This window comes from Mangifera indica, chromosome 16 (genome assembly GCF_011075055.1).
Source record: "Mangifera indica cultivar Alphonso chromosome 16, CATAS_Mindica_2.1, whole genome shotgun sequence".
NCBI classification, from domain to species: Eukaryota; Viridiplantae; Streptophyta; class Magnoliopsida; order Sapindales; family Anacardiaceae; genus Mangifera; species Mangifera indica.
In genome coordinates this window covers 7,182,933-7,209,599 of record NC_058152.1, presented here as the reverse complement: position 1 = coordinate 7,209,599, position 26,667 = coordinate 7,182,933, and the positions used below count along the sequence as shown (strand labels likewise).

Here is a 26,667-nt window from a genome sequence, read left to right as displayed (position 1 = left end):
TTACTTTGTTCACTATCAGATATGTTGATCAATGAAGTTGCATATGATTTTTGTCTAGTTGCAGTGCCTTTTGGTTGCTTTGTGTATCTTCATATCCATTTGATTTGTGACGGAGTTTGACATGTTGACATATCTAGTTGTCTTTGTTGATAATTGTTGGTTTTTGCTATTGTGATGGCTTCTTTTCCTTTTTGCTATCGTTGTATATTGTTTTTCGGATTAGTTTCTTGATGCATTGTTTCATGTATGAAGATGGTTATTTGGTTATTGTATACAGATTGCAATATGTAGCTTATCTGGGTTTCTGTTAAAGTCTTACTACATTGCTTGATGGTTAGTTGGTTATTGCATGTAGACTACAATATGTAGCTTCTTTGGGTTTCTTATGCATTATAGATTCACTGGAATTTTGCTTCTACATGAAACAACTTCCAAATTGTTACATGTTGAATATGTTGGATTGTTTACAGGTCCCATGCTTATTCTACAAGCATGCTTACTCTGCAGGAATTTTGCATGAATTAGCTTCAAATCATAATTCTCCATAAATTCTAGCATGATAAAATAGTATATAAAAATTTGATAGTTAAAATTATTTTCCAAAATCTTGGAATCCATCTTAAACTAATCAAACAAAACAACATAAAAACCAATTCAACTCTGGTAAACCAAATCAGACAATAATTTGGCAGTCCACTAATACAAGATAAATTGATAATTACACTTAAAATGTATAAATTATACTTTTTTGTTCTTTCAATTGAAAGTTATTTTCATCATTTCAGTTGGGAGGGGTAAAAATATTATTTCAATCTTTTTTATAATAGTCGTTAACATAACTTATCTATGGGTGAAAGTTTATGTTTTTAAAAAGTAATACTGATCACTTTGACTTTTCACTAAAGGTTGTGTGGGATCAAGTCATTGGCCTATTAGAAAATTAGATTATTTTTTATGTCAATTTTATAGTTTTTTATTCCAATAATAAGACAAACCATTCTCAATCAATCAATCAAACTTATTTTGGATAACAATACAAATGGTGGTATATATCTGCAAATTGCTATATTCCTCACTTTCAACTAAGAAAAATATCTTATTATATTTGAAAAATTTTAAATAAATTAATCCTTTAAGATAAAAAAAAATTATATGGGTAAATAATATAGTGAGATGAAATTACAAAATAGACATGCAATAATGCAACAAGAGATGGCCCACCTTGCATGTAACACATGAAGTTGAGTTGGGTTGTGTGAGGGTAAGAGTAGGGTTAAATTCGAATTGAATCAAATTTGAGTTCGATTTAGTTTGTATATAACAGAGCTCAAATTCGAGTTTGAGCTTATGGAAGTTCAGCTAAACCTAGCTTGAATTCGGTTCAACTCATTTTGAACTCGAATATTTAACTATTTTGTTATCAAAACAATATTATTTTAATATATATTGATCAAAATAATATTATTTTGTATCAAAATTTTTAATTGAAAAAATTAATGAGTAACTTGAGCTCGAACTCGAACTCGATTGAATTTATATAGAGTTAACTCGTTTTAAATTTATTCAAATTAAATTTAGATTTAAATTTAAATAAATTTAATTTGAACCTAAACTTAAGTGGGAGGATCAAAAATTAAGAGTTAAGATAATAATAAAAATGGCAGAAGTTGTTTTAGAATTTTACTTTTGAGGTTTGGCTTCTCCTTTAAGCTCCCTGTTCAATATTGGCTGCTAAGCCAAACCAAACCCAACCCACTCTTCCTCCATCAATCATAATCATCATTATTTTCTTTTTTCGATAATTCCAATGCTCCTCATTATTCCTTTCCATTCAAACTGACCAACAAAAATATAACTTACTGTTTCCACCGTTGGGTGTGGACTTTAAGTCTTTGCTTGACTTCACCTCATCACTCAAACTGAACCTGGGTTTTCAGATGTTTTCACGCATACCCATTTCAGTTTTTGCTTCAATTTAGAAAATCTGATTCATTTTCTTGGTGGGTTCTTGTTTTAAACCCTTTGAAGTAAGCATTTTTTTTGTTAATTTAATTGTGTTATTCGATTGTTGATTGTGGAGTTTTTGTATATAGTTTATTGTTATGTTGCCCGAATCTTCTGGTTCGAGTTTGCTTGTGGCTTTGCCTGATGATATATTTGTAATTATATCAAGGTTTCTGCTACCAAGGGATATATTTAATCTTAGTTTATGTTGTAAGAGTTTGTGTGCGCTTTTGGCTTCTGAAAAAATTTGGCTTACACAGTGTGATGTGGTGGGAATTCTTAGCAATGGAGACCTTGTTGAATGGAGAAAGGGGGTGTCTTCGTATAAGGCGCTTTGCCGCTTTCTCATTAATGTTAAGCCATTGATTGGAATTTGGGTTCACCAGAACCCTGAGCTTGGCAATGTGGTGTATGTTATGCCTGGTTTTGTTTCTGTGGTTGGGTGCCGGATAATACCTCAAGAGCTTGGTCCACTAGGCATTGAGGATGGCCCCATTTTGTGGGCGCCAGTTTTTGAAATTATTGGTGATTTCAATGGGGATATGACGTTTTTTCTTCATGGAAAGGAGAAAGGAAGTGATTATTTTTATCCGGGTTCGGTAAAGGGTATTGACCAGAGCTGTAATGTATTGTTGCTTGAGGTTCAGCTTAAGAAACAGAAATATAAGTGTAAATTGTTGCAAAGTAAGAGCTTTGGTCATTGTTCGGAGGAGGCATCAAAGAACGTTTGTAGGTCGAATAGTAATTTGTCCAGGTCACAGAGGGGATTTGAGCTAAGTGAGGCCACAGTACCTTTCAGCAAGTTGGCTTTTAGTGATAGAAGAAAGTTGCTTGAGGTTGTAACCGGCCAAGTTCGTCTAGAGGTACCTGATGCAGCACATGGGCCACTATTTCCTCATTTTAGCGATGATATGGAGAGTTTAAAAAATGATTTGGCTGTATTGTTGGAACGAAGAAATTTGCTTCTGCTGCTGTACAACCACGGAGGAGACAATATCAATTGGAGGGCAGGTCCTGAACTTCCTTTAGATCCTACTCAGCTAGAATTGAGTGAGATCAGAAAGAGTCTTGATTGTTCAGGTGGTTTACATGGTTCACTCAATGGGGATCATGGACACGCACATAGCAACAAGACGAGAACTCTTGGAGGGTATTTTAAGGATAGTATTAGGCAGATTTTAGGGAAGTCTAGTTCAATAAATACCAATCGTGCAATTTCAAAGAATAGTTCTTCAGGAAGTGAGAGGCATGCACAACTTCAGGAATTTCTGAAATCAGGAGATACTATAGGACTAACATTACATGCCTCCACTATAAAGCTATCTTCGTATCGAGCATGGCCGAACATGCATGACAGTCGGTTTGCTCTTTACAAGTTGCCTATGCAGACACCAAGAGCAGACCAAGAGTATGCTGGTCTATGGGGAGGAACTTTTGGTTGGCCACCTGGGAGGCCTACTGAAGACAAGCCTGGAAAAGCTTTGTTCTTTCTTTTGTTGTCTTATGAGGAGTCTCGTGGGCAAAGGATTCTTATTGCAACCAAAATCTTGGAAGGCACTCACTATGTTTTGCATCCAAATGGGTCAGCAATGTTTATAGTGAATGTAGATGAGCCCTCAGTGGATCCATTTCCATGGGATACTGATGCAGATTCCCTTCCAGTGAATGTTAAGCATGCTTTCACTGGAGAAGGTATAGCTAATGGGTATGGTTTTAGATATCCAGGCTCAAAGCCTGGTTCCCTCTTTGTGACTCAAAATGGCATACTTGCCTTCATTTGGAAAGAATCCAGAGCTGTCTTGACCTTGCAGAGGCTTAACTTGCCAGAACTTTTGAAGAAAGGTGAAAGAGTCTCTGCTCTACCTCCAATTGCAAACTTCTCTTATTTGACCAAGTCCTACTCAAATGTTTTTGCTGGCTTCTCAAACACATCTACGTTTTCATCTTCCCCAAGGTTTGCATTTAAGCTCCCTCAAATGTCTGTCTTTTCCTTTTGAAGTTTTTCAGTTATTGATGCAGGTTTTTTATCATATGCTCTTGTTTTATCTGTCATACTTACGTGTCATAAAATTATATTTTTCATTTTATGTTACTGTGTTTCTCAGACCTTTAAACTGCTACAATTAGATTTTCCATTGAGGCTAAAACTCAGTAAATGTTCACTGAGTGTTGTAAAGCCTTTTATGAAAATTGATGTTGCACCCTTGGAGCATTTCTATGACCTGTCATATGAAATAAGCAATATCTTTGCATCCCCACCAGCAATCTCTTCCCTAGAGTTGACACTCCTGCTATTGACTCTATGACTTTTGTTTCTGATACCACTTGTTGGGACAAGGTTTTGCCATCACAACTAAAAGCCAATTGGTTTTGCTGAAGGATGCATAAATTATTATGATGTTCAATCTTGAATACCTTGCCCACGTCTTCAGAGTGGTCCATCATAGTGGACTGGCCTTGCTGTCTAGGTATACATAAGGGTCGTTTTTGGTGGTTGCTCTTATCACCACTCTACTACCAAACTAATACCACATAACATTTCAACAGGAAAGACCTAAGACATATTCAGGCCAATGACAAAAAGATAACAATATACAGACAAACAACTATGAGGATGAACAGAAGTGGTTGGATTTTTCTTTTCTTTTTTTTTGTGCAATAAGTTTAAAAAAAAGTTGAAAGACTGTTTAAATTATACAAAAACTGGATAGTAGCTATTTAGTCCCCTGGAGAGATATTTACTATTCATGGGATTTGAGTAAAATTTGGTTGAGGATCAACTTCACAGTTGCTCTATATGTTTTCTATAACTTCAATGCCCAACCTCATTCTTAGTCCTTTCACTGTAAACCTTGTTCTGTATCTTTTTCTTCTTACGATCTTGTTAGAAACCCAACTCTTGTTCAGCAAAAATAGAGGATAAAAACTAAAAATAAACAACAAAATAAAATTCCACCTGTCAATTTTTTTCTTAACATTTTTTTTCTTCTCTCTCCTTTCTTCACTTTCTCTTTTGTCATCCTGTAAAGTTTTTTTCTTCTTGCATGCTTTGCCGCTTTCCTTTCTTCTCCTTGTTCTGTTTTTGGTTTTTGTTTTCTTTCTCTCAATGCCAACTTTGTCAACTTCTCAGATCTCCGGTCGCCATGTTTAGATTTTTTTTTAGTTGTCGCTCTCTTTTCTTCTTTTTCTGTTTTTTCTCTCTTTTTTTTTTCCATAGCCACCTTTTCGGCGTCAATTTGCATTGTCGATTCTGGTATCTTTTCACTTGTTTGGTCGTTGATACGTCTCCCTCGTCGGATCTAATACTCTAATACTATTTTGTTAGGAACCCAACTCTTATTCAATAAAAATAAAGGATAAAAACTAAAAATAAACAACAAAATAAAACTAATTTATTAATCAAAAGATTACAAGGATAAATCGAACAATTCTAGGAGTTTGTTATCTCCCATTTTGAACAGTTTGAGGAGTTCGGGACCTTTCATTTCCGGCCATTGGAGGCGTCGGAGGCCTTCTTGAATCAGCCAAACTTGGCTGCCCAAATTACATAACCCTAATATTTTTTTTTCCTTCTCTCTTTTGAAACTTGAAGACCCTATTTATAATGAAAACTACCATTGGATTGAGGACAAGTGTCCCAATCCTAACAGATCTTTAGGCCAATTTTACTCTTTAAATGTTTTACAATGACAAAAGTGATTAACCACACTGGCCTGTATGTTATCTTCTGATTTGTTCATTATTGTTATGTCAGTTGACCATTCATTGATTCTATAATCGGTCAGATAGTGTTATCCATTTGCAAATATGGTTTTTCCCCCTTAGTGAAATGGTTTGTTTTTGTTGATTTGGAGATAGGCATATGTTCTTTGTTTATTAATTTTTTATAATTATTACACATTTGGGTGGTCTATAAGGAAAAACTTTTAGCTGTTAACTCTGGGACAAAAGATACTTTAAATAGTGAGAGATAGATCTTCTTGATAGTGTTACCAAAGAGATATTGGAATCAAAGTCTTAGTGGACATAAGAGATATTTTCTTTGGAAAGAACTCATAGGCCTCTAATATATATAAATCTGGTTACCATTAAGGCATGCTTTTTAGCAAAAGGTCTTGCAGCTTCATTTTTTTCATTTGATTCTATGCTATACCTTCAGTGACAGAGCACAGGGACTTCTTAATACATCTCTCATTGAATGACCTTGATATCTTTCTTCCAATGTGCTTGCATCAATAAAACAAATGGATTTTCTGACATAATTCTGCAATTTATGATTGTTGTGTTACTTTGCATAGTTAAATCTTTGAGTCTGAGTCGGATTTTAGATACTTGAATGTGCTGTTTGTTACTTTCTGATTAACTCAGAAATTGCTTCTTTATTTCACTTTCATTCAATTATTTAACTGATGAACTTCTTAATTAAGGTCATAGTTTCTCTTTGCAGACAAAACCATAGGTAGGATATCTTTGAGCATCAAAATTACTGCACAAAGCAAAGCTACGATTAGTGCTGCAGTGCCATGTGATAGCCTTGTAGCTGCTGGTGATGGTTGAAGGTGGCAAACATCAATTGGCCTAAGCATGGCATAAGATTCTTCTCCATAGATTACATGAAGTTGCGGTAAATCTCATTGTGTTAGTACAAGATTTTCCATGAGATTTAGATTCTCATGGAAATAAGTGTTACGTTTAAGCATCGGTGTGAGTGTGGTATTTTACTAGTGGAAAGAAATAAGAGATATTATTAAGTGTCTTGGTGCATTTGGATTGAAGAATATGAAAACCAAACTGCTCTCCCCCTATTTCTATTTCGAGTGGATTTATGATTCCCTTTAGAGTCTCTATATGATTTGATTTTAAGTGTTTGTCATCTAATTATGTCAAAGAGGTCACGCACCATTCCCTGGCCTTAACCAAAAAGGTGGAGAAGTAGGATTCTTATACATTGGTTTTTAATTCTTGTATGGTGTGAAAGATTTTCGAACAACAGTGAATTTTATAGAAAATTCACATAACAATAAAAAAGAATAACTAATGGGATCATAATGATATATTAGAGTAATATTTCTCTAATGGGGGTAAGCCTATGGATTCATTGGACTACGATTCAATATTTCAGAGTGATATGATCTAGTTTATATCTCAACGGGGCTGATATATTATATGGGATGACAAAAGATTGGTATCCTTCTCATAGTCATAATATATGATCTCAGCAATCACCATTCAATAACAGAAAGGATATTCTTGGCTCATTTTTTCAAAATCTAAAGATGACTTGTTTTAAGCCTGTATAATTATTGATATATACATGCAAAAACATCAATTTGTGAAACCTACTATTATTCCCATCTCATTTTTTTCTTGCAATCATAACCATTGAGATGCAATCTTCTCTACACCTATTTTCATTTTTTTCTCGCATATTTTTGTCAGTTGGATCATGACCCTGAGTCCGACTCCTGACCCAAAAAAGCATCAAAACTAAAATTCATGAGTCATATTAAATATGTATATATAGATATATTACATATATTTTTTATGTATTAAAATTTTATAACTGTATTTTTATAAATATATTTTTTATTATTCATCTTATCATATATGTGTAGTATTAAAATAATATTTAATTTTTAAGATTTTAGGATTTTGTGATAAAATAATAATTTTATCTTTATCTCTAAATAAAAATTGTAATAGTAGTTAGCTCATGAGTGGGTGTTTGAATTTTTCATTTATTATGGGTATGTTTTTGAGATTGAGATAAAATTTGAGTGAAAAATAGTCATTTGGCCTTTCTATTATTCATCGTATCATATATGGTTTCATCATAGTCAATGTTTTAGTTGGTTGTCAAAGGTTTCATGTTTCAGGAAATTTAAAAACAAAAACAATATTGAAAACCCCAGTTAGGATACCTATTTTAAACAAAAAATTCATTAACATGTAAAACACTCATAAGGTGTTTTAAATTAATACCTGCATTAATGACTCATTTAATTTTCTCATGGCTAAAGAAAGTACACTATCTAACCTTGATGAGGTAGTGCCTTGGTATTTACATAGAACATGAACACGAAAGAGGAAACCCAGGCAAAAAAGTTGTTAGGGCTCTTCATTAGACCCACGATATTTATAGGAAAGAGAGAAAATAAAGGGAGTAATGACTAGGTTTTCATATCTACTCCTGTAATTTTTATGAAAAGACATGTCTTATATATATGTGCAAGTATTCAAGCGTGGTTGGAATTTTAGGCACGCACAACACTCTTAACAAACAAATGCACAACTGGCATGAAAGATTGTCTAGTCGGTATCCATCATACCATTTGCATGGTTGACATCACTTATGTGTGTCAACTAGCACAACCAAAAGCTTGTATGATCGATACACATATATGTGTTAGTTGACATAGACATAAAAACTTGCACAGTTGGAACCATATGTATATGCCAGTTGGCATGTTTTTCCTACACGGTATCGATCGACATCAAGTATTTGTAGGACTGATACCTCTCCCACCAAGTGCACAACTAACATATTAAGTGCGTAACTATGCCTTTGGTCAAAACATGGTCAAATAGAGTCCTTTCAACCTATTAGGCAAACCTAATCCATTTGCAATCTTTCTCTTAGCCCTGAATACTAGGATTTTCAACAAACAATCCATTCCTCTGAGTTCTTTTTAGCTTCTTTATACATGTAACTCATAAGCTCTCTATCAAGTTAATAATGTTTAGATTCAAAGTGAATCTGAATACAGACCAAGATTAACCTCTAGTGAAATATTATGGTCACTCGAACGATAGAATGTTAGTGGACATCTCTTAAGCTTTTATAACATCATAGTTATTTGTAATTCACTCATTTTTAAACCAATATCTCTCAAGGTTGAGACGTAGAAATATGTCTATCTTAATAGTTTCTTGATATGAATTGATAAACATCAATGACTGACTTAGATTAGACTATAACCTTATCCTACTATAGCCACAAATTCAAACAGTCATAGATGTCATTCAATATTTTTATATGAGATATCTTCTCTTATGTTCAAGAGTGATGAATCATCTATCGATCAATCGTAGCTTCCATGTATCTAAAAATATGGTCAGTTACTACCTTTATAATTTTCCTAATTATGGTGGCACATTGGATATTGTCAAACTATACTGATCCTTACACGAGACAATCTAGTGACCTTAAATCAAAGGATCATATGCATTTGCAGTGTTTAGAGAATTTATTCTATAGACACTAGAGCAACCATCCATATGGATATCATTTGGTCAAGTCAGTCTAATTAACAGGTCTACAACAATCAACCATGTGTTATACCAAGTTGTCTATAATAGCTTTGACATATGAGAATTGTCCTCATTTTTCTTAGGGTGCTCAACACTATGATAATCTTATTATCAATGCATGTGTCTTTATTCATTGTAATGTCAGGATTACGGTCATATATCTAATGTCAAATTCGGTTACATGTCTATCATGTCTTTATTGTAATAAAGGCTTTGTTAGTGACTTAGCTAAATAGTCATATGTATCAATCCTTGCTATTTGTATGTTACCTTATTAAACAATCTCTCATATTAGGTGATATCATGTGAGTCTATGCTTGAATCTCTGATGAGACCATGACTTCTTTACCTGAACAATCACTTAATTGTTGTCACAATAGAGTTCAATTAGCCTAATGATATTTGAAACCATTCTAAGTTTAGTCACAAAGTTCTTGATCCATACTACCTCTTTTGCTACTTCTGAAAGGGAAATATACTTTTGATGCTTGTGCTTCAATCACAAACATATTACTCGAAGTTCTTTTTATACTTCTTATTCAGTCTGTCTGAGTTTATACAACAACTCTTTAAGGGTTTTCTCTTTTACTTTTAGGTTAAAATTCAAAATGAAATTACCCTATAACTTAGGGAAAGATTTTAGCACCACGTTAATGGCAAACTTATTGTCTATGATGAAGCCCAAGCTTGCCAATCACTTAATGTAGCCAATCATTTTGACCGCATGATGCCAACGTGTCCTCTCTTTAAGGCTTTGAAATCAAACAATATGTAACACTCCTCTCTAGATTCATATCTCTGATAAGAATATACCAAAATAGATATGCAAAACTAAACTATTTGGAAATTTGAAAGCATGATTATGTATAAAAGGCTAAAGGACTATTTCCTACCCAAAGTATGAACTATTAAAATTAACTGAGTCCATTCGTTATATCATTTTCTCCCCTCAACCCTAAAAACTAATAATTTCACTCTAACCTAAGTTTTAAAAAATAGTATTTTCCCCTCTAGGGTTTCCAATTTTCAGATTTAATTTTTTGACATCGTTTCTTCTTCTTCGATAACCTCTAGGTGACACCTCTTCCTCTCTGCTACAGTCTCTTTTAAATGGCTCTCCTGGAAATGGTCGTCGAAGAAGATGAGCCATCTTCATCAAGACAAAGACTCTTCATCGATAAGAAGTCTTTATCATTGACAAAAACCTCGTCTTTGTCTCTGGACGAAGACGATTTGTTTTCATCAGAGATGAAGACGACTCGTCTTCATCGACAACCACTCCTAAGAGAGTCGTCGGAAGGAGACCACATCGAAGAGGAAGAGGCATCACTTGGAGGTCGTTAGAGAGGAAGAAATGACATCAAAAATTGAATATGAAAATTGAAAACCCTAAGAAGGGAAAATGCTATTTTTTAAAACTTGGGTTGGGGTGAAATTATTAGTTTTTAGGGTTTAGGGGGGAAAATAAAATTAATTTCAAGTTTATTTTTAATAATACAGATAAAATGATGATTTTGCCCTTGAAACTATTAATTTTAACTATCTATAGGTGGGTAAATGGGATTTTCAAAGTTAATAGAGGGAATTTTGGGAAAACAACATACCTTGGGTGGGAAATAGTCCTTTGGCCAATATAAAACGTGCAAAAAAGCGATGTAATAAAAACAATTTTATTAATCAATGCTTATGTAATAACATGTGTCTAAAAATACTAGCAACAATGACAATAATAAAAATAATAATAATAATAATAACTGTATGTCTGATAAAAACTGAATAACAAAAGGCTTTTCTCCTCATCAACTACTAGCTGGACCATTGGATCCCTCGTTTGTCCCATAACTCACCTTTACCCACAAACATACAAAAGGAAATGTGTAAGCAAAACTTAGTAAGTAGTGAACTTTTGGCACCTAAAACTATTATAAATAACTAATGGTAAAATGCATGTTCCATTCGTAAGCTAAATGTGGTCACACTATGACACCTTGGTGTCTTAACATGAATCACCCACAGAAGTTGTAAAGATCCAAGCTGAAATTTGTATATCTGATACCCTAGTGAAAGTTACTATCATACCTTACCCATATGTCAAATAGCCTATTAGACTATCTAATTAGGACACCCTGATCACACAAGAAAATAATTGATAATAGCTTATTCCTTTACCATATAAGCTCATTGAAACTGTTTACTAGCCATCTTGAGATGACCCTTACCTCGGGTACATATATGGTGCATCTTACTAATTACGTGAGAAATATCTAAAAACCATACTTTTATCATGCACACTTAAACTAAACTAGATGGTTATGCACCTTGGCACTGAATACATGATGTATCTCATAGATATCCAACCATATTACTTCCACAATTATTGTTACTTATGCATATAGCTAGTGACTATCTAGTTATGTGACACTAGTTTTAAGGTTATTGACTTTTGACTCATATTTTACTCGATCTGAGTTTATGTCATCGTTTATACAATCGAACACGTTATCTATGTCTTTTTTGAATTTTTTATCCTCTAATAGCTCATTATTCTTCTTACATAACTCTTTCATTCTATGCACATAGCCTAAGGGGTAGAATCATCTTTTGTCTTGGTCTATGAGTATGTGGTCACACTATGACACCTTGGTGTCTTAACATGGATCACCCACAGAAGTTGTAAAGATCCAAGCTAAAATTTGTATATCTGATACCCTAGTGAAAGTTACTATCATACCTTACCCATATGTCAAATAGCCTATTAGGCTATCTAATTAGGACACCCTGATCACACAAGAAAATAATTGATAATAGCTTATTCCTTTACCATATAAGCTCACTGAAACTGTTTACTAGCCATCTTGAGATAACCCTTACCTCGGGTACATATATGGTGCATCTTACTAATTACGTGAGAAATATCTAAAAACCATACTTTTATCATGCACACTTAAACTAAACTAGATGGTTATGCACCTTGGCACTGAATACATGATGTATCTCATGGATATCCAACCATATTACTTCCACAATTATTGTTACTTATGCATATAGCTAGTGACTATCTAGTTATGTGACACTAGTTTTAAGGTTATTGACTTTTGACTCATATTTTACTCGATCTGAGTTTATGTCATCGTTTATACAATCGAACACGTTATCTATGTCTTTTTTGAATTTTTTATCCTCTAATAGCTCATTATTCTTCTTACATAACTCTTTCATTCTATGCACATAGCCTAAGGGGTAGAATCATCTTTTGTCTTGGTCTATGAGTATGTGGTCATGTGTTTTTCTACCTATACTCAAATGTTTTCTAACTCATATACACAAGCGTGTGTTACTTAGCACATGGTTGTGCATAGAACATGTGCACAGGGGAAGATGTCTTAAATATATTCCTGTGCATGATGATCGATGTGTGCAAGCCACCTATCTATTGACATACATTGTCCACTTTTGGAAAGCCATACACAGGTGTTATAATCCTACCTTCCTAATATGAATTTTGTCCTTGAAATTCATTCAAACAAATATGGAAACCTCTATCGCATATCTTGCTCGATTTTCTATATGGCCTCATCAACTTAGTGATTCCTCCAAAGAACCTTTGTTAAGGAAATTTGTTTACATGAGAGCTTTTTAACTTGTCAATCTAATATCTGAACTAGATTTTCATCATAGACTAGATTATCCTCTGGGTCGACATCCCCAACACTAAGCATATGGGTAGGGACGTACTTGCATAACAAAGATATATGGAACATGTTATGAATACAATCTATAATTACTGGTAGCGTAGGATGATAGACAACCTTACCTACATGTTATAATACCTTAAAAGGTTTTACAAATTTTGGCACTAACTTGTCTTTCTTACCGAATCTTATAACATGCCTATAGGGGGTAACTCTAACGAATACCTTATCACCTATCTGAAACTCAAGATCACGTCTCTTCTTATCTGTGTAACTCTTGTAGTTCAGCTCAAGTTCCAATAACTAAGCTAAGGCATTTCTCTTTCTTATCTCATCCTGATGTAATGGTGATTTATATTTTCTGTCATACCAAGCCTTATAAGGAACCATCGTGATGGTTGTCTGGTAACTATTATTATAAGCAAACTCTATTAAAGACATCCAACTTGCTTATTTTTCTAAGTAATAAACCCTCAACATGTCAACAATCACCTAATTAACTATTTTAGTCTGTCAATTGATCTGAGGATAATATGTTGTGTTGAATGCTAATCTCATACCTAAGAATTTCTACATACTTTGCCAAAATGCTAAGATAAATATGGTGTCTTTATATGATACTATTATCCTAGGTACTTCATAAAGTCTAATAATCTCCCTTATATAAATCTAACGTAACTGATCAATGCTCATGATATCTTTAACTGCTATGAAATGTGTGAACTTTATCAATCGATCCATTATAACCCATAATGCATTATAGTCACCTCTAACCCTTAGTAATCTAACCATAAAATCTATCAATATATGTTCTCATTCCTACTCCTACTCAAGAATGCTAAGGGGTTGTAAAAGTCCAGATGGCTTCTCATGTTTAGCCTTAACTTGCTGACACATAAGATGCTTAGCCATGAAGTCTGTAATGTCGTTCTTTATTTCTGGCCACTAGAATATCTTTTTTAGATCCTAATACATCTTTACACTCTTAGGGTGGGTCTGTAAATCAAACTGTGCACCTTTACTAGGATTTTATCTCTCAAACTTTGCTCTCGAAAAACACATATCCTTCTTTGGAACCTCAAGATGTCATCTATATTACTGAACTCAATCTTAGTATTCTCGACTATCTTTTGTCTGTTTTATAGACATAACTCATTTAAAGCCTATGCTACATGGTTATCATCCAAAAGGGTCGACCAAATTTGGATACCTGTCAACTACCTTGTAATTACCTTAATCTACTCTTTTTTTTAACTCTTATTGTAACTTGTAGTTATGATATGACCATTTTCCTACTCAAGGCATCTATAACTACATTGGCTTTATCAAGTGATATCTAATCTTGTAATCATAATCTTTTAGTAACTCTAACCACTATTTTTGCCTCATATTCAATTCCTTTTAAGTAAAGAAATATCTGAAACTTTTGTGATCTATGTAGATGTTACTCTTTACCCAATATAGATAGTGTCGCTATATCTTAAGTGCAAACACTACAATTGCTAACTCATACTCTTTTAACCGATAAGAAGTGTAAATTATTACCTTTATTTTTTGTAATAGTATTGCTCTTAAACCTTGATATGAGGTATCTGTGTATAAATAATAGTCTTCGTCTTCCTCTAGCAAGGCAAAGATGAGAGCTAAGGTTAATCTCTTTTTCAATTCTTAAAACCTCTACTTGCATGCCTCTGACCATTCGAAAAGAATCTCTTCGCGTGTCAATTCTGTGGGAAGTCAAGCTAACTTGGCGAATCTCTTAATAACGCATTTGTAATAGCTTGCCAATCCTAGAAAACTCCTAACCTTTTTATTTGTCTTAGGCTCTACTATTCTGGCACTGTCTTAATTTTGCTAAAGTTCATTAATATGTCATTCGTTAAAACCACATGACTTAGAAATGCCATTTCTATTAAGTTAAAACTCATATTTAGAAAACTTTACGAATAATTACCTCTTAACCTTTAAAGTACAAATCTCAAGTGTTGCTCATGTTTCTCTCGAGTTGTAGAGTAGACCAGGATATTGTCAATGAATACAACTAAAAACTTATCTAGACAATCCTGGAACACTCTGTTTATAAGGTTCATAAATACTGTAAGGTATTAGTCAATCCAAAAGGTATTTCTACAAACTCATAATGTCCATACCTTGTTTTAAATGTAGTCTTAAGTATATCTTGCTCTGCTACTCTAAATTAATGATACCTTGACCTCAAATCTATCTTAAAGAATATTGAAACACCTTTAAACTGGTCAAATAAAGGACAAGTATGAAACAATAACTAACCAATCACAATTGTAGGGCTAACATTTGTCTATGTTTGAATAGTTATAAATACTCAAGTTTATCTTCCTTTCACTATCTATTTTGCCTAGACTAGCGTCATTGTTAGGGTTATACACTATCTGGTAAAATGTTTTAATTGCTTACAAATATAGCATACACTCTGTCTACCTAAACACTCATCGGTATGCCTTCTACCATTTTTGCAACATGCAAGAGAATCTTCGTGTCTAGCCTGCTCTTTTTTTCTCTGTTTTTAACCCTTCCAATTTTTCTTATTCTCAAGCCGGAAGGGTCTTTTACCTCTGTTGTCTCTACTAGGACCATCTCTACTGTCTCCCCTTCAATTGCCATCAATAATTAGCTAACTTTGTCTCTACATTAAGGCTAGTAGTGTAAGCTCCTCTGATAATTCTATATCTTAGTGCCCGATTGAAAGCCTTTGAAAAAGTCTTGGGATAATTATCTCTCATCATTACATTTTTTGTTATGTTTGGCCTCAACCTTTTGCTTAGGAAGTTCATACCTAGTATCACATCAAAGTTTGGCATGTCCGGGATTTTCAAGTCTATGGTCATTGCACGAGCTCTCAAGAAAACTATCACTTCTATCAATATTAAACTAATGTGAATCTAGTCTTTATTTGGTATCTCTATTATGATCTAAGGACAATTAAAGGCTTCAGTCCTAATCTCTCTGTTATACCTCTAGCAATAAAAAATGTGTGGCACCAAAGTCAATTAAAACATATAAAAGACAAGTATGAAACAATAATTGACTTGTCATAGCTAAGGGCTAGCATCTGTCTGTGTTTGAGTAACCATGAATACTTAGGCCTATCCTTCCCTAACTATTTGCTCTACTTAGGCCAGCATTATTGTTGAGGTTATACATTGCTTAACAAAATGTCTTGGTTGCTTACATTTATAGCATACCTTTTGTTCAGCTAAACACTCGTTGGTATGCCTTCTACTACATTTGTAACATGCAAGAGAATTATTGTGTCTAGGTTACGCTTTTTTTCTCTGTTTTTTACCCCTTCAGTTTTTTTTATTCTCATACTGGAAGGGTTTTTTACCTCTACTGTCTTTATTAGGACCATCTCTACTGCTTCTCTCTTAGTTGCCACTAATAATCAGTTAACTTTATCTCTACAATGGGGCTGGTAGTATAGTTTCCTCTAACAATTCTATCTCTAGCTATTTGCTACCTTATGGTCTCAGATCTCAGTGTTCGATTGAGGGCCTTTTAAAAAGTCTTAGGAGGATTATCTCTCATTATCATATCTTTGGCTATATCTAGCCTCAGCTCTTCCATGAACACATCTAGTTTACCTTCCTCTGAATTAACCATGCTAAGAGCATATTTGGCTAATGAGTTCAACTTAGTTGAGAACTTATTGATCGACATGTTCCTCTACCTAAGATGGAGGAACTTTTGGGCCTTTACATATATAATGTCAGTTGAAACATACTCTAACTCAATGGTTTATCTAAAGTCTACCTATGACATCTCTAAATCCTAACGGGTTTTATACAACATCCACTACTAGACCTTAGCATCGTCTTTTAGTAAGAGACTAACATACTGTATCTTATCAACATTTTTTGTTGAGTAGATCCTCATGACATCCTCTACTGCCTCCAGCCACTCCTTAGCTAGTAATCCCCCTAACACTATTGTTACATCCAATCTCTACTCTAGGTGCTCATGTACTCCCCCTACTCTATTAAGAGTGTGCCTCCGTATTTGAATATTACTCTAGCATCGATGAGGCCTAAGCTGGATACGCCATACTGGCTAACACATCTCTATTTTGTCTCAAAACCTCATCCACAATTTGGCAAATAGTAGCACTATCCCCGAGCCTTTGTTTGGCTCATTTTTTGACTAAGGACCTCTAAGGCATCTCTGATTAATCTTTTGGATCTCCTTATCTTGAAATCACAACAACATTTAGGCATATATTACTTTAATCTAGAAGCAGGTATATTATATCTATAACAGTAGGCATTCAGGGGCAGTCAACGTTGTATAAGGGGTTATTGTCTTACTTAACTTTATATACATTTTTCAAATACATAAAACTTTTTCACCTTTTTAGGTACCAAGATCATGCTCTGATATTATAAATATAACACATCTCTCTAGATACATACCCATAATAGGAATATACAAAAGGAGGCATGTAAACTGAACTATTTAAAAACTTTAATGCATGATCATAATTATAAATATTGCAAAAAGGTGATTTAATAAAAACAACTTTATTAATCAATGCTTATGTGATACCAGGTGTCTAAAAATACTAGCAACAATGACAATAATAATAATAATTATATATCTAATAAAAACTGAATAACAAAAGGCCTATTTCTTCATGTAGCTACTAATTTAATCGTTGGATCCCCTATTTGCCCAACTACTCACTTTTACCTAAAAATATATAAAAGGAAACACATGAATAAAACTCACTACTTAGGGACCTTTTGGCTCTTAAAACTATTATAAATAATTTATGGTAAAATGTGCATTTCACTCGTAAGCTAAATATGGTCATATATGATGCCTTGGTGCCTTGACATGAATCATCTACGAAAGTTGTAAAGACTCAAGCTGAAATAGACATATATGATGCCCTCATAAAAGCTACTATTATGTCTTGCGCACATGCCAAATGACTTTTTAGGTTATCTAACTAGGGCACCCTAACCACATAAAGAAACCTCTGATAATAATTCATTCCCTTATCACATAAGCTAATCGAAACTATTGATTTATCATCCGAAGATAGCCCTTACCTTAAATACATATATGGTGCATCCTACTGATCACATGAGGAATATCTAAAAGTCATATCCTTAATATTCACATTTGAATTGAACTAGACAACTATATGCCTTAGCGTTGATGTATGATGCATCTCATGCATATCTAGCCTTATTGTTTCCACATTTATTATCACTTACATATATAGCTAATGACTATCTAGTTGTGTGAAACTACCATTAAGGTTCTTGATTTTTAACTTATATTCGAATTGATCTAAGTTTGTGTCATTGTCCACACCGTTGGATGTTTTATCTATGTCTTTCTTGAATTCTTTATCCTCTAATAGCTCGTTATTCTTCTTACATAACTCTCATCTTCTCTACACATCGCCTAAAGGGTAGAATAATCTTTTTTCTTGGCCCAAGGGTACACGATCGTGTGTTTTTCTACCTATGCCAGTGTGCCTTCTAACCCATATACACAGGTATATGTTACTCAGTACACGACCATGCATAAGGCAGATGCACACGGGGAGATGTCTTGGACACACTCTTGCGTATAATGATCCACATATGCAAGCCACGTGGCTTCTTACGCATGTTGTCCACTTTTGCAAAGTTATACATAAGCGTATGTCTTATACCGCATGACCATGCATATCTTCCTTTAGAAAGAGTGTGGGATCTTCAGACTTTCAAAATTTCTAGAATGATATATGGGCATGTATTAGACCATACATAACCGTGTGTCATGATCAGGAAATTGTACCCTAAAGTTTCTTTGTTATTCCAGTGACACATAAAGTCATTCAAACACATATTCAGGTCGATACAAAGGATATCTAAGTCCCCTAAGTAGTTCATTTACTAAAAATCATGTTTATAATATATATACACATCACATCTATGGAATTATTTAACTATCCAACCCAAAACATAATATTCATATACTCAACAATCTAAGCATGCATAAGGTTCATCATACTTGCTTACAAACTCACATGCATCTTATAAATCAATACATTCATGTCTAATTAACTCTGGATCATGGGTATAATAGAAAACTTAAAGGATTTCATGATCAAGCAAGGGAAGTTGCTCTTCTTACTTGGATTATGATGAAAACATTTCCCTTGCATGGCTACAATAATTTCAGAGATTGCAAGTGACTCTACAGGCAACAAAAATACTTTTTCTCTCTCAAACACTTTCTATTTTCTATGGCTATAAAAGATAATAGAAGAGAGTTAGGGTTATCATGTTTTTATGTTATCTCCAAGATGCAACACACAGGCATGTATAGATCGTACATGATCATGTGTCTACTTGCATAAATAAGGCAACTTTTTGTTTCACTACGAATACAATCTAATCCACTAATTGACTTTCTACTGACCATACACGAGTGTGTATCCTTGAAAATCATTAATCACCAAATTTAAAACTAGGAAAAAGATTGAAATTCTTTTAGGCTTACCTATAGGTGTTATATAGCATACTTGACATCTTATATCGTTCAGCCTTTGCACAAGTGTCATATAACTCTCGAAGGTGTACAAGTATGGATCGCGCATCCATTTTCTCATGTTGTTATTGTAGCTCAAGTGACATGGAAGTCGACATGAGACATTGAACTTCCACAGAGTCATCAAAGTACTTATTAAAAGTATCCTTTCGATCTTGGGTAGCATCGAGACCACGCTTAAGGGGTAATGACCTCTTAAGGATGTACAACCTCTTCTCTTGAAGCAAAATAATTCAACGATTTTCATACTAATTAGTGAAGTTGCTTCTTGTGAGCCTATTTTCCTTTTCGAGAATTGATCGATATGTTAGGCTTGACAAGGTAATTCTGTGATTTACAATTTACAAATAAAAAAATTAGAAAATTTATTTAATTATTAATATTCATTTTAAATACAGATTTAATAATTAAAATACTCTAAGTACTTTTCTCAAGCTAATAGCCCTCATTATTGAATTCGGGAAGATCCGATGAAGTTCCTAGTGGAGTAAGATCCCATCATATTAATCGTCCCTTTTGCTTTGGCAAATAAGTTTGAATTAATCGAATAGATAAATTTTAAATTAATCACCAAAAACCCATGATCTCAAGCCAGTTGTTAACTTAACAAATCATGCAACCTCAAATATAACTCTCGGTATTAGTAAGGTAGATACTATATATCTTTTTGCATTGACAAATACATTCCCTACTCATGTCTTTAACATACTTTACCTTTGTTTTGGTGAACAAGTAAAATATATTAGTTAAGTCGGACCTAGCATGATCATCACCTAATTTTTCACTTGGTAGAAGTGTACCTTTCACTTTAGCAAACAAAATTCCAACAAATAAAGGCTTAACTAGGGTGCATATTAGAAGACACTAATTAAATCTTAAACATAATATTTAAATTAAGGGTTTCATTAATTAGTCTTGTCAAATTTTAGCCACATATTAGGTGACATTTACAAAATAAAACCTACACAAATATTCTACAATGTAAAAATAAAATGTGCTAGTATACAACTATAACTAATGTCAAGCCACTCGAGCTAAAAGAAATTTGACTAGTCAATATAGGTAAATTTTCATTTTTAAGTCTTTGTATTTGCCCTTTCATCTCTGGTCTTCAATTATTACATAGATCTGTTTCCTCGTTATAGATTTATAAAAAAATAAAAACAACCTAATCTAAAGAAGAAAAAGGATAAAAAGCAGGGCGTGCAAACCCTATTTAAAAATTACAACCTAAAAATGAAATAAAAATATAAAAAAATTCTTAAGGTTCATTAGTTGTGTACTAAGCACCATGCATATGTACATTCATACATATATATATCAATTAAAATTAAATTTTTATTATAATTATCTTAAGTGTCAAATTATTTTTGGTCCCATAAAAATTTGTAAAATTGTAAGTCAATCTCAAAGCTCAAGAAAATATCAGTTCAGTCTAAATTCAATAAAACATGACTAAACTAAGATTTTCAACTTTGCAAGTGTGTAGGTGTGGCATCTAGTTGTGCTTATAGAATTCATCAAAATTCTATAATAATACACAAATGGAAGGCATAAGAAAAGACATTGGGCATGACCAAAATTTGGCCAAGTGGCACGGTTAGCACCTTGTGGAGGTAACGGTTGGACAAAAGATATTCAGCCATGCACCAACACATGGTGCCAAGAGGTGTCCACCCATCACCACTATGTGGTGCCGAGTGGTGTGTACTTAGCACCTACTATGTATGGTTTGGTTCCAACCATGCATGGTGGGTTTTCCAAAACCAATTTTTAAAATTTTTCTAATGACAAAAAATATAAAAAACTTACAAGTTTTTAGCAAATCAATCACCAGGTGAGGGAATTTAGCATATAAACTATACTCACACCAGTGACAACCTTCGAATTATACAACCAACATGACTCGAAAGTGATTTTGTACGACAACACAAAACTTATAACATTCATCCAATTTTAACTTGCACATATCAACAAAACTCAAACAAAAATCAAGAATCATCACTCAATAATTTAACATAGCTAACATTATATATGATACTCAACAAGTCATAAAATTAATACAACTACAAATCATCTTTATCAATTTAATTCTGATTAATTCCAATTACATGTAACTAATATATAAAATTAATCAAAACAATACAACTATAAAATTTAAAAAAAATTATGCTAAACGTTGGCTTTGATACCATAGTAAGGTTTTTAGGGCGCCAAAAACAGACAGTATAGCAGAATTTAAAATTGTAAAAACAAAAGCAATCTAGAATATACTAGTTAGGATACCCATTTTAAACATAAAATTTATGAACATTCAAAAAACTCATAGGGTGTTTTAGATTTATACCTGCTTTGATGGTTCCTTCAATCTTCATATGGCTAAAGAAGGTATGTTATCTACCCTTACAAGGCGACACCTTGATATCCATGTAGAGCACAAACATGATAAAGGAAATCTAAAGGAAGAGGTTGCTATGGTTCTTAAGTAGACTCACAATGTTCACAAGAAAAAGAGAAAACAAAAGGAGTGGTGGCTAGGTTTTCACTTTGTATCTACTTATCTAACCTACGCAAAAAAGCATATTTTATATATATGTCCAAGTGTCCAAGCACAATTGGATTCTAAGCATGCACAACACGTTTAACACACATATGTATGATTGGTATGAAAGATTGTCTAGCTGACATCCATAAGACCATTTGCACAACTAGCACTCATGTGTGTATTGGTTGGCATGCCCATAAAAAACTTATATGGCCAACACCATATGTGTGTGTTGACTAGTATGTTTTTCCTACATGGCGTTAACAAGTATCGTGTATTTTCACAACAACACCTTTCCCACCAAGACCATATGTGTGTGCCGACTAGTATGTTTTTCCTACATGGTGTTAACAAGTATCGTGTATTTTCACAATAACACCTTTCCCACCAAGTTCATGGCTAACACATTAAGTGCATGGTTGTGCACATGGTCAAGACATGGTCAAACCAAGTCCTCTTAACCTATTGGGTAAACACAGTCTATTCATAGTTTCTCTTTCGGCCCTGAACACCAAGATTTTCAGCAAACAATTTATTCCTCTGTGTTTGATTCAACTCTTTTATATGTGTGACCCATAAACTTTCTATAGAGCCAGTGACATCCAGATTCAGGACAAATCTAAACACAGACCAAAATTGGCCTCTTGCAAAGCATCATGGCTACTTGAATGATAAAATGTCAATGAACTTCTCTTAAGCTTTAGTATCACAGTTATATGCAATTCAATCTTTTTTTCAACCAATGTCTCTCAAGGTTAGGACGTAGAAATGTGTTTATCTTAATGGTTTCTCAATATGAACTGATACACAACAATGACTAACTTGAATTAGGCTATAACCTTTTCCAACTATACGCATAGATTCAAACAATCATGAATGTCATTTAGTATTCTCATGTGAGATATCTTCTCTTATGCTCAAAAGTGATAAATCTTTTATCGATCAACCATAAATTTCATGTATCTCATGATATGGTTGATTACTATCTTTATAGTTACCCAATTACAATGGGACATTGGATAACATCAAACCATACCGATCCTTACACGAGATGATTTATTGATCTCAAGTCAAAGAATCACATGCAATTACAGTGTTTAGATGATTTATTCCCTAAACATTGGAGTAACTAGCCATATAAATATCCTCTGATCGGGTCAATTCAATCAACACATCTACAATGTGCACCCATATGTTACATTAAACTATCTATAATAACTTCGACATATGAGAACTGTTGCTACTTTTGGTAAGGTTGCTTAACACTATGATAATCTCATCATCATTACACTTGCCTTTATTTATTATAATATCAGGATTACGAACATTTCTAGAATGATCACTTAATGGGTATATAAGGTTCTCACGATCAGTCGTTTGATCCCCTTATTATAGCTTTATCATTCAAAACGCATGTTATTCATACAATTATATAAATAAACAATATATGAATTTAATAACAATAAATCCTTTTACTAATGATTAATATAAAACTATAGGCCAAATGACTATTTCCCACCCAAGGATTGTTGTTTTCCCAAGTATCCCCTCTTTAACTTTAAAAATTTCAAATACCCACTCATGAGTAGTTAAATTTAACAGTAGTAAGGGTAAAATCGTTATTTTATCTATAATATTAAAAATAAACTAAAATATAATCTCTTTTTTCTCCCTTAAACTTTGAAAACTAAAAGTTTTTTCTCAACTGAAGTTTTAAAAAATAATAGTTTCCCCCTCGGGTTTGGTTTCTAGATCTCTGGTGCTAAATTTGACAACATTGTAGGTCGTCTATCCTTCTTGAAGCTTTCTCTCTCTCTGGCTGTCTCTCTCCACCTATTTGAACATCCGTTCAATGTCGATCTTCTTCTGAAAGACAAAGAGCTTCGTCTTTCCCAATGAAACTCTTTATCTTCTATCGTCTTGTAAGCTAGAGGGAGAGAAAGCTTTGGAAGGGATAAACAGTCAACAACGACATCACATTTGGTGTTAGAGATCTGAAAACCAAATCCTAGGGGGAAACTGTCATTTTTTAAAACTTAGGTTAGGGGAAAACTTTTAGTTTTTAAAGTTTAGGGGAGAAAAAAGAGATGAAATTTTAAGAGGTTAGGGTTCCATTAAATTTAACTGCTTATAAATGGGTATTTGAGATTTTTAAAGTTAAAGGGGGGATACTTGAGAAAACAACAATCCTTGGGTGGGAAATAGTCCTTTGGCCAAAACTATATCCATAAATAGCAAATTTGATTAGCTTTAGGGCACTTATTATTAGTGTATACCTTAGGAACCATTCGTGTTATCGATTTCAAGGGCATTTTAATCTTGTAAATACATTAATGTGAATTATTAATAAAAGAAGCAATCTTTTTGTTCATATGCATAAGTTATTTCCTTTATTTGTGATAATATAAAGTATGTATTTGAACTATCCTGATCTGTTTTCGATGTTCACCATACAGTCGTGTAGTATGGGACACATGCTTATGTGTGTGAACTCTAGTATTCAAATTAGTTTTTTTCAATGCTTCAACAACCTTTTAAATGTTGTTAATTGTGAGTGGTCTACTAGGACACGTGGACTTCCTGTGTATAGCTTTAGTATGACCATGGGTTGGGAAGATATGATTATAATACCTCTGTAAATGGCACAGTTGAGATAAGTTTAGAAAGAAAAGTGAAATAATATTTGAAGAGGGCACACACTTTTGTGTATTGACAGATAAATGCACGGGAAGATACCATAAGAGGATAGCTATGTACATGAAATAAAAGAGACACACCCTTATGTGTCAATAGACACACTCGTGTGTGTAGAGTAGAATAAAGAAAAAAGAAAAAGAATTAGGCTAAGAACTTATAGGTTATCCTGAGAGACAGTATAAAGATCTCGAATATACAGTAGTACTCTATGTACCTACGAGTTAAGTCATAGGATGGCATGAGATACATTTTTAGGTAAAAGCAAGAACAAGCCAAAATTAGTAAGGCTTACGAGATCGTTACGAAGGGCCACCGTGAGTACATATTTCTAACACCGCCTATAGTAGGGCATGTCTTTAATAGGATATCAAACCAATACTAAGGTACTTGCTCATAGTAGAGTCAAGTTGAGATACAGTTTGGTGTAGTGAAACAGAGAGATAACTTACATAGTCAAGATGTCAAATCTTTGTATTCGACCCAGACCAATTACCCTAGTATACAACTTTAGTTATAATTTTTAGATTCAAGTGCTTTCACTGATTTAGTATGATCACGTTAGATAAGAATTTAAAAAAGTGGTTCCTTAGTGACTAAACATGACATAATTCAACCTAAAAGTTATGATTATAGCCTAAATAGTCCTTAGAGTACAATATGAGCATAGAGATAGTATATAAACCCCATCATCATCCACAAAGGAGTTTAATATTGACTCTAAATGATAGAGTTAACATAGGTCGAGACTAAGGGTATTTTGGAAATTTTAGTGAAAGTTATTAGTAAAGTTTCCTATTTACTGAATGTTCTTATCACTCATTCCCCTAATTTTATATGTGTAGGTGTAGCTGACCGTGATGGCTACAGGACGATTGGCATTCTACGAGCATAAGCAATAAGGGCATTTTTGTCCTTTTAGTTTTTATTTTATTCATATTTTATTTTTGTATCAGACTACACATGTTATGATTTTTAACTTACATTTCATGATTTGACATCTTTTGAACATTTTTGGTTTAATTTGATAAGGATATTTTAGTAATTTTATAAATTTTAATAAATGAAGTTTTATTCAACTATTTAATGAATTTTATTATATGTTTTAAATTAAATGCATACTCAAAATATGCAATTTAGTGATGCTTTCCTTGAGAGGGTAGTACTTTTGGGAGGGGGATTGCATTATATCTTATTGAACAAGCCTAATCCATTCCCAATTTCACCTAAACCCTAGTACTTCAAGATTATTCTCAGATAATCTTAAACCTTCAGAGTCTGAACAACTCCTATATGTGTGTGACCACTTATACTCTCTATTGGGTTGGTTATATCTGGATTTAGATTAAATCTAAACATATACTAAGATTGGTTTCTAACAAGACATCATAGATATTTAATTAATAAAATGTCAACAAACAACTCTTAACCCTTATCAATTCCATAATTACCTATAACACGATCCCTTCGTCAACTAATATCTCTCAAGATTAAGACACAAATGAGTGTTTATCTTATTGACTTCTTGATCTAAACTGATACACATCAATAATTAAATGATTTAGACTAGACTCTGAGCTCGATCTCACTATGTCCATAGATTTGAATGGCATCAATGTCTTTCAACATTCTTATTTGAGATATTTTCGCTTATGCTTGGAAGTAACGAATCATTTATTGATCCATTATAACAACCATACAAATTTTGGTATGGCCAATCACCACCTTTATGGTAACACCTAACGTCAAACCATATCGATCTTCATACGAGACGGTTTGATGACTTCAAATCTAAAGATCATATGTACCCATGAGTTAGAGGATGTATTTCATAAACAT

General features: G+C 33.4%; 1 protein-coding gene across 1 annotated transcript; it reads left to right on the top strand.

Annotated features, from left to right (window-relative positions):
* Positions 1–1,736: 1,736 nt before the first annotated feature.
* Positions 1,737–6,842, top strand: LOC123199357 (F-box protein At5g39450). The gene is made up of 2 exons (XM_044614326.1): positions 1,737–3,958; positions 6,452–6,842. The coding sequence occupies exons 1-2, from the start codon at positions 2,103–2,105 to the stop codon at positions 6,465–6,467; spliced, it is 1,872 nt and encodes a 623-aa protein (XP_044470261.1). The 5' UTR covers positions 1,737–2,102; the 3' UTR covers positions 6,468–6,842.
* The last annotated feature ends 19,825 nt before the right edge of the window (positions 6,843–26,667 follow it).

Bases quoted from the DNA above. Each gene is read 5' to 3' on its own strand.
- LOC123199357 (XM_044614326.1), top strand. From the start codon at position 2,103: ATGTTGCCCGAATCTTCTGGTTCGAGTTTGCTTGTGGCTTTGCCTGAT.